At 48.9% G+C, this 9,880-nt stretch overlaps 1 protein-coding gene across 1 annotated transcript in view; it reads right to left on the bottom strand.

The window, feature by feature from the left end:
* Window positions 1-7,774: 7,774 nt before the first annotated feature.
* ZFP36L2 (ZFP36 ring finger protein-like 2) overlaps window positions 7,775-9,880 on the bottom strand; it is a 3,879-nt gene continuing 1,773 nt past the window's right edge. Inside the window, exon 3 of the mRNA XM_011936029.1 lies at window positions 7,775-9,878. Coding sequence (XP_011791419.1) covers window positions 9,669-9,878 — 210 coding nt within the window. The 3' untranslated portion in view covers window positions 7,775-9,668. The remainder of the gene's footprint in view (window positions 9,879-9,880) is intronic.

Below are 9,880 nucleotides of genomic sequence, written 5' to 3'. Positions count from 1 at the left end.
TGCCTCAGCCTCCCAAGTAGCTGAGATTACAGGTGTTCACTACCACGCACGCCTGGCTAATTTTTGTATTTTTAGTAGAGATGGGGTTTTGCCATGATGGCCAGGCTGGTCTTGAACTCCTGACCTCAGGTGATCTGCCCACCTCGGCCTCCCACAGTGCTGGGATTACAGGTGTGAGCTACTACACCCGGCAGTCAGTGGTTTTTAAACCTTTTTTAGCATTAAAATTATTATTATTTTCATTCTTTTTTTTTTTTTTTTTTTTTGAGATGGAGTCTTGCTCTTTCGCCCAGGCTGGAGTGCAGTGGCCGGATCTCAGCTCACTGCAAGCTCCGCCTCCCGGGTTTTACGCCATTCTCCTGCCTCGGCCTCTGGAGTAGCTGGGACTACAGGCGCCCGCCACCTCGCCCGGCTAGTTTTTTGTATTTTTAGTAGAGACGGGGAGCCAGGATGGTCTCGATCTCCTGACCTCGTGATCCGCCCGTCTCGGCCTCCCAAAGTGCTGGGATTACAGGCTTGAGCCACCGCGCCTGGCATATTTTCATTCTTATCATTTTTAGAGACAAGGTCTCACTCTATTACTCGGGCTGGAGTGCAGTGACATGATCATAGTTCACTGCAGCCTCAAATTCCTGGGCTCAGGTGATTCTCGCATCTCAGTCTCCTGAGTAGCTGGGACTACAGGTGAATGCCATCACACCCAGCTAGTTTTTGTATTGTTTGTAGAAACAGGGTTTCACCATGTTGCCCAGTCTGGTCTCAAACTCCTGGACTCAAGTGATTCGTCCACCTCAGCTTCCCAATGTGCTGGGATTACAGGCAGGAGCCACTGCGCCCAGCCGTGTTTTAAAAAACACAGATGAGGCCGGGTGTGGTGGCTCCTGCCTATAATCTCAGCACTTTGGGAGGCTAAGGCGGGCGGATCACTTGAGTCCAGGAGTTTGAGACCAGACTGGGCAACATGGCGAAACCCTGTCTCTATTAAAACAACAAAACAAAACAAAACAAGAAAACGCACAGATGAGGCAGGACACAGTCTACCCTGGAATGAAATCCTGGAGGGTTTCTTAAAGGATCAGGGCTTTATAGACAGGTGGGAGTAAAGCAGGAAGAAAGGGGTCAGGAAAGCAGCCTGTGGTATTTGAAAGAGCAAAAGTTTAGATTCCTTTAGATTCTGCCTTGACATTTCCTACCCCATGGCCCATGGCCGCAGGCATGTAACAACTCCTCTGAGCTCAATTTCCTCATCTTTGAAATGGGAATAGCAATAGGACTTCGGTGTTGTGTTGTTATAAGGACTTCATTAACATATGTAAAGCTTTAGTATGTAATAGGAACTCCATAAATAGTAGCTATTAGAATTGTTAAGGCATTCTGACCTGGAGAACTGTGAGCTTGGGCTAGGGGAGGAAGGGCAGCAGAAGAGGATGAGGCGTTCTACTACTAATAATAGCAGCCAGCCCTTGCTCCTCAGCACACCACCTCCAGGCCCTGGGCAAGGCACTTTACATGTATTATCTCACTTAATCTTTATAACAGCAACTATGGATTAACCCATTGTTCAAATGAAGAAACTGAGTCTCAAAGAGGCTGTGAACTGTGCTCAAGGTCACCCAGTGAGTAATTCGCAGCACCTGAGGATCCATTGCCCCCATCTGACTCCAGAGTCCCAGCTCTTTCCACGTGTGATAACCCTCTGCGCTCTGGGGTGGAAAAAAAAAACACACACACAACCTTTTTTTTTGACACAGAGTCTTGCTCTGTTCCCCAGGCTGGAGTGCAGTGGTGCACTATCACTCCCAGCTAATTTGTAAAGAGCCGGGCATGGTGGCTCATGCCTGTAATCCCAGCACATTGGGAGGCCGAGGTGGATGGATCACGAGGTCAGGAGTTCAAGACAAGCCTGGCCAACATAGTAAAACCCTGTCTCTACTAAAAATACAGAAATTAGCCAGATGCGGTGGCACGCACCTGTAGTACCCAGCTACTTGGGAGGCTAAGGCAGGAGAATCGTGAACCCGGGAGGCGGAGATTGCAGTGAGCCAAGACTGCACTATTACACTCCAGCCTGGATAACAGAGCAAGACTCTGTCTCAAAAAAAATAATATTTTGTAGAGAAGGGGTTTCACCATGTCCCCCAGGCTGGTCTCTACCTTCTGGGTGGATCCTCCTGCCTGGGCCTCCCAAAGTGCTGGGATTACAGGTGTGAGCCACCATAAGCGGCCCTTTCTTGCTTCTTCAGGTGCTTTCTGGGCCCTATGTATGGTCAATTTTCCTGACAGATGCTCCCTTAGTATCTTGTTCTTCCCCTTTATAGCCTGGACTTCAGCTTGTGATTGTACTTCTTGAAAAAACTAAGATGGGCCAGGAGCGGTGGTTCACGCTTATAATCCCAGCACTTTGGGAGGCCAAGGTGGGTGGATCACCTGAGGTCAGGAGTTTGAGACCAGCCTGGCCAACATGGAGAAACCCTGTCTCTACTAAAAATACAAAAATTAGTCGGGCGTGGTGGCGCTCACCTGTAATCCCAGCTACTCGGGAGGCTGAAGCAGGAGAATCTTGTTCAGTTTGGACAAATGTGGTAACACCACACTTGAACTTGGGAGGTGGAGTTTGCAGTGAGCCGAGATTGCACCACTGCACTCCAGCCTGGGTGACAGAGTGAGATTCCATCTCCAAAAAAAAAAAAAAAGTTTATGTTCACACATGGACCTGTATGCTTGTGCATAGCAGGATTATTCAACATTCAACAGTAGCTAAAAGGTGGAAACAACCCAAAGTCCCATCCACTGGAATATTATTCAGTCATGAAAAAGGAATGAAGTTGATTTCTGCTACAACATGAATGAACCTTGAAATCATTATGCAGACTCCCTGACGGCAGGAATAACACCTGTCAGCTCCCCTCTCTTAGCCCAGTGCAGGCACTTACTAGACAATGGAGAACTTTCTGTGGGATGAATGAAAGGGAAGGCCTGGGCCAACAGACCGTCCTGCCCCACTGCTGTGTGGGCTGAATGCGGGGGACCATGGAGGGGGATCTGCCTGCAAATCTGAATCCCACCAGCTCTGGCCCTCAGCAAAATCTGCCTCCACCCTGCAGCCTCACCGACTTCCATCTGCATAACATGTGGCCCTGGATGTCAGTCAAGTCCCACTCAACTCCGGGACTAGATGTCGGTGTGGGCTTCTTATAGGTGCTCAATAAAGTCCTGGCACATTGACCTGGGGGGAGTTGAAGCCTCCACAGCTGCCAGGCCAGGGAGAAACCACCAGGTAGCAGAAGATCACGTGGCCACATGCCTCAGCCAAGTTCCTTTCCCCTGACATGCACCCCCCACACCCCGCCCCGCTCAGGTTATTAGTGGTGCAGGGGAAACAAACAGCAGGTTTCCAATTACCCCGCAGCCCCTTCTCAAGTGGTGCAGGACTCGGAGACTGCCCGCCGGCAAGCAGTCACCACGCCAGCAAGCACTCACCACGGGGGCGGAGGTGGGATTTAGTAAGACAAGGCCCTGGGTCTGCATTTCAAAGGCCCAGGTTCCCTCTCCCCATAAAACCAACACTGAGCCCAGTGGAGGGGACACAGGCGGCCCCACAGCCGGGCCCGGCCCCCTGCAGGGGGGTCACCGGGAATTCTGTGTTTCATCAAATATTGCTGGGCCATGGAGTTTTATTTGAAAATAATTTTAATTAGCCGGAAACTAGGAGTTTAATAAATGGAAAACAGAGAACTTTCCAAGGCCCCAGCTGGGAAACACTTGGGTTTTTAAAAATTCCGCCTGGCGTCCCAAACCAGCTAAGCACCCTGACACGAGGGCTGGAGGAATCCACAAGAAAAACAAAGCTTATTTTTAGAGAAACATTTTAAACTTGGTTTCAGCGAGCTCAGGAGTTTTCTTGTCTGACTCGAGTCCTTAATATCTTTCCTTCTATTTCAGAGCTGCCTCTCGCCCCAGAGGGCACAAGAGCTGCTATCTGACAGGAGCTATTTCTGCCCAGATGAAAATAAAAGGGCCCCTCCCCCTTCCCCCAGAGTGAATTCTTTCTAAAAATGTCCCTGCAGACAGCCAGCGGCACTGAGGCCTGTCCTTGGCAGGTGTGCACAGCTATGGAGGTGAGTCTGGGGTCCCCGCAAGGCGGGGGCCCATTGGCCACCCTCCCACCCAGCCCTGTCCAGCCTGCTGCCCTGCGGGAAGCGGATGCCAGCCTGGCGGTCATTTCCGGGTTTTGAAAGCAGTTTTTAAACTTGAAAGAGCCATGCTAAAAAGGTCTGCTTTTCCTCCGTAGGTGTCGGTAACACCCACACCCACATACAGACACACCCACATGCACACCGCAGCAGACACATCCAGACCCAAATACACAGCAACACCTACAGCTGCTCACCCCCCACAGAGCCACACACAGCAGCAGCCACACACAGGCACACCCAAATCCACTCCCATAGATCACACACACACCCACCCCCAGACCCAGACATACCCCAAAGACCCACATACCTACCCACACAGCAACAGACATACCCAAACCCACACCAGCACTCACACACATCCACACACACACTTAGACACACCCATGTACACCAACACACACACCCCTGCATACACACCAACCCCCACATCACAACAGACACATCCACACACAGGCACACCCCAAAGACCCACATACCTACATAGCAACAGATACACCCAAACCCACACCAGCACTCACATACATACACACACACACTTACACACAGGCACACCCACATCCAAACACAGCCATACCCACTGACCCTCCCCCCACATAACCTCCACATGCAGAAGCACACAGATCCACACACCAGTACTCCCCTAGGGCGACATCACACATGCAGACCCCTGAACACCTGCACACGGAGCAACACCCACAAACCTCTGCACACCCATAGACAGAAAAGGACACAGAAACACGTACTAATACACTTCCCATGCAGGCGCACCCCTCAGACCTCCACACACGTGCACGGCATGCATGCGCCCGCGCGCGCGCACACACACACACACACACACACACTTTCAAGGTCTAGTAAAACCCATCAGGAGAGGTTGGGCCCTGGAGGTGCTGTGGCTTCCTGCTGCCCCGCTCCCTCCCGCCTCCTCCCTGCAGGGCTCGGCCTGGGGAGCCCTGTCCAACCGCCAGGCCCCGCCCCGCCCCAGCCCCCACTCTCCTCCTCCCTCCCTCAGCCGTGCCAGCAGCAGCACAGAACTGGAACTGCCCTGGACGGCCACAGAGTTGCACATCCTCCAGGAGTGTGGACAAGAAAAAATAAACACAATTAGAGTTCACGACAATGGGTCCCTGATGGAAGGTAAGCCCGGCTAGCCTCTAAGGGCTGTGCCGGCTCCCACGAACTTCCAAGGCCGAGGACGGTGCCGAGACCCAACTTCCGGTCTCAAGAAAACTTGGTGAGAGTCACATCCGCCCTCACGTGTCACCACAAGCAAGATTGAAGGAGAGCGGGTGTCTGGGGACGCTTCCCTTCCGAGGCTCAGTGCTCTCTAGCTGGCTTCCTCCCTGCACGTGGCCACCCTGGGGTTTTTCTGAGACCCCACCCCAGGCAAGTTTTAGCACCGAGCATTCTAGAGCCGGGCCAGGCTGGCGGCCAGGAGCTAGGCCTGCTTGTTTTTCCTGCGTCAGGCCCACCAGGCCTGGCTCTGTCATCCGGGGTCCTGAGCCACTGCAGGGCTCACAATCCTCCATCTATTCCCTGGGGCTGGTGCAGAGCTTTGGCCTTCTGAATAGTTTGTGTGTGTGTGTGTGTGTGTTTTCTTTTTCTTTTTACACACCCAGCAGTAGATTCAGACAGCATGAGGGGTGGAAAATGTGTACGTGCACACATCCTTTCTCTGAAATAGAAGGTGGCACACACTAATTGAGCTGCTTAAAAAAGACCTTAGTCTTCAGACATCCAGTGGAAACGCAACGATGAAGACATTCTAAACACCATCACATTCTGGGCTCATTTTCACAACTGACAACGGAGAAATTTTCTCCCACAGTTTCTAAGTGTAACTCAGAGTCACCAGTCCGGGATGGGAATTTTGGTTTGTCATTACTTGCAGTCTTCTGTTTCCTTAACTTACAAGAAAACTTTTTAAGGGTGATCAAGCAACGGTAGAGGTTTTTTTTTCTGTTAATTTCCAGGCCCTGCAGGAAAACAGTGACCTAAGTACCCTCCATTGATCTGTGGCAAGAGGAAATTTTCTGAATGATCCCCCCTAGCTTTCCACGCTCCACTGGGTCTGCGATGCAAAACTTCAGATCCTAACAGTTGGGGCTTTGAAACAAACCAGTTTTTAAAAATGAATGTGGCTTACCCCAACATTCCAGCTGATCAAAAGTACTTGTTTAGAAAAATAAGTTTAGGAATGAAGTGGAAACAAGGCCTTTGAAATGCAGCTTAACCTAAATAGCACCACATTTTCAGACTTTTCCTCCCCACTGCACATTCTTTATGGTGCAGGGGCTGGGGAGCCTGCAGTCTTCGCCCCTCCTAAGTCCTCCTTGGCCTCGGGCTTCCCCTCCCCCGCTGCTGAGGCCTTCAGTCAGGGGCTGGCATCTGGGAGAACCTTGAAACTGTTTCCCATCCCCTTTGGCGGCACGCAACAAGCACCAAAACGCTCCAGTTAACACCAGTGCAGTCATCGTTAACGTGAAACAGCTGCCCGAGGCCTGGCGCATCCATCAGACCGCCCCCTCCCCTCCATGCTCAGCTGTGAGTCACCAGAGACCCTGACTAAGGCAGGGCCCCGGAGGGAGCGGGGATGTGAGGATCGTTGATGGAGCCCAGCTGTTGTATATGAGAAAGCAAACTATTGCTACATCTCTTACCTACTTTGGAAAAAGTGTCTGAACTGTGTGTATGGGGGCAGCGGTGGAGGAGAAGAAACATGAATTGACTTATGAACCCTATTTAAGTTCCTAAAATGATTGTTTTAAAGTTAGAAACAGCCAGTCACTACAATAAGATTTTGTTCAACTGTTTGCGAAATCAGCAGGCAAATCAATGTCTTTTTTCCCCCTTCCTTTTTCTAGAGACCTGGGTTGAATTTGCTTTCTGGTCACTTACAGTCCTCTAAAGCACAGACATGAAATCTTTTTGCATAAATAACTTGAATGTGTTCATTCCCAGAGGAAGTTGTTCACATAAGCAAACATCACTCAGATATAAGTTTAACTTGTTTTATCTTCCCCTCCACCCTGAACAAGGACATACCAGGCTTTCCAAAATCCAGGCACAACTCCAGTTCTCCGACCCAGAAAAAGCCTGGCCTCACTCTCCACCTCCAGCTCAGCACTCAGGCCTGGCAGGCCACCGGCTGCAGAAAGATCCTCCTCCCCTTCCCCACCCAAGCAGTTCTGTTTCCCAGCAAAAAATCAGACCCTCAGCTGCTACCGCAGCCACATGATCCACCCGGTGACTCACAGGCAGGCCACACCCCTTCAGGCCTCCTGGCCAGGCCCTGCCACCAGCCAGCCAGCCAGCCAACTCTGGGATGCATCTTATTACCAAAGGGAACAGCTAACTAATGGCCTTGACAGTCCAAATAATTACTTTCTTTCAGTTAGAAGAACTTGCTTATAAAATATATACAGGCCGAGAGGACGCAGGCTCTTCTGAAGTCTTGGCTCTGCCAGCTCCAAGTCCTTCCTGACCGTGCCAAGACCTGGGGAATGGCAGACATGGTTAGCTGGGAAGCTAGAAAGCTAGACATTCCTGTTTAAAAAGAAAGCTCTTACATAGTAATATTTTCCCAAAAATTTTATTGGGGGAAAACTACAAAACATTTACAGTACAATGTTTACAGTCACAATTTGTAGTGAACTGATTCCCCAAAATATATTACAACTCAAGTTGACTTATCTTGTTACATTCAAAAACCTACTTCTGTCAAAGTAGTCCAGAGAGTACATATAGTGCTCCAACTGTACCTACGTACAAACTAAAGCTACCGCTCATTCATCTGCTGTCCAGGAAAGCTTAGGAAACATTCCTGCCTTTCTACACGGAAAAAAAAAAAAATAGTACAAGTTTTGGAATTTTCTGTAATTAAACAAGGCATATTCGTGTACTACATATTTCAGCACTAAGAGGCGGTCGCTTCACTTTATATAAAAAAAGTGGTAAAAATCTTTTCCTTTTGTGCAGTTGAACCCATCCTACATTCAGATTCTCTCAAGCACTAATAAAATACTTATTTGGTTGAGGAAGATTTAAGGCAAGTTCGGGCCCTTCCAAAGGCACTGTGAGACTCCCCCCCACTCCCCGTTATTGCTACATGTCTTAAGATACTCCAGTATGTCACAGCAGAACTGGTGGAATAAGCAAACACTTTTTTGCTAGTTTATAAAGTTGGAATTAGAAAAGCATGCCACATTTCAACCTGATTGCAAAGTATGTGGTCATTTTTTTCTTTAAAGTTGGATGGGCTACAACCTTTATACATTCTAAGAAAACTCATAGGATGTTCCTCAAACTACTTCCACAGCATCAAGATAGATTTCTGTCAAGAAATCATGCAATCTTTCAAAATTTACGTAAACAAGGAAAGAAATTAATGAAATAAATATTACATACAATCTCTTAAATTAAGAATTTTGTATTCATTTACAATAAAATAACCAAGTGAAGTTACAAAAGGCATATATTACTGTGAAAAGAACATACACTCCACATTTTGCCGATTAATAATGGCAATCATAATTTAACATAATAAAAGAATATATATCTATTGCTTTTCATCATACTTGATAAATACAGTATGAACAAAATTTTCATTGTATACTTTTCACAAGATAATAAATAAGTTAAATAGTTTTTTTCATATTGAGTTGTGGTGCAGTGGTGCGAATCAACTCAAAACAGCTAAAAATTCAGCAGTTATTCTCCAACAATTACAAAGTAAGCTCTGCCCAAGGCTTCCAGAGGGAGCAGACTAAATGGTTCTAAACTAAACATCCACTAAGTGGTGGCAATGAAACCAGTAACCAGTATGGACCTTTGGAATGCAAGGGTTTGTTTTTCACCCCCAGACATATATAATTGCTAAAAAACAAAAAACACCTATGGGCTGAGGGCTATCAAGGCATATTCTTGGCAGAATATTGGATTCTAAAAAGCTTATAGGTTTAGCAAGGTGGTGGCTGGCTGGTATAACACCGGTCTGAGACAAACAATTAGGAACTTCTTAAGAGTTCCCACATCTGGACTTAACTAATGCTGTTCAAGTGAAGAGATGGAATGGTGGTTGATAGCTGCTGGTGCTGGGTTGATTTTTCCTGAAGTCCCAAACTCATTGGAGTCCTAAAAAAGTTTAAGTGTTTTTTTTGTTCTATTTGTATCACAACTGCCCTGTTGTGAATATTTTGTTCAATGGAAAAAGTTCCTCGACTTTTTTGCTCAAAAAGAATGAAACTTCGTAATAAAAAAAAAAACAAAAAACCAAGAGGAAACCGAAAAAGGAGAGGTGGGGGCCCCTCCCGGCACAGAGTTCGAGTCCAAGTGCTCGGTCGGGCTTGCAGTCTGCCAGGGAGCCATGTCACCCCCCCCACTCCCGGGCCCCCAGCAGGGGCGAGATGGCGAGGGGTGTCCTCCAACATCTCTGAACCGCCTTCCCTTCCTCCTCACTGGCGCCCTCTTGCCTCAGTCGTCGGAGATGGAGAGGCGGCTGAAGATTGGCAGGCGGCGGCCGGGGTCGAGGCTGGGGGACTCGGAGCCGCTGAGGCTTCCGGAGCTCAAGGAGCCGCTCAGGTAGCTGTCGCGGTCCGACAGCGAGTCCGGGGGGCTGGGGGGCGCGTCGAACACGGGCGAGTCGGACAGGCGGCGCGGCAGCTGGAAGCTGAAGGGCGGCGAGG

The sequence above is a fragment of the Colobus angolensis genome, unplaced genomic scaffold (assembly GCF_000951035.1).
Source record: "Colobus angolensis palliatus isolate OR3802 unplaced genomic scaffold, Cang.pa_1.0 Scaffold15, whole genome shotgun sequence".
NCBI lineage: Eukaryota > Metazoa > Chordata > Mammalia > Primates > Cercopithecidae > Colobus > Colobus angolensis.
The sequence above is the reverse complement of the archived record's forward strand: the minus strand, read 5'-3'. Positions and strand labels throughout refer to the sequence as shown.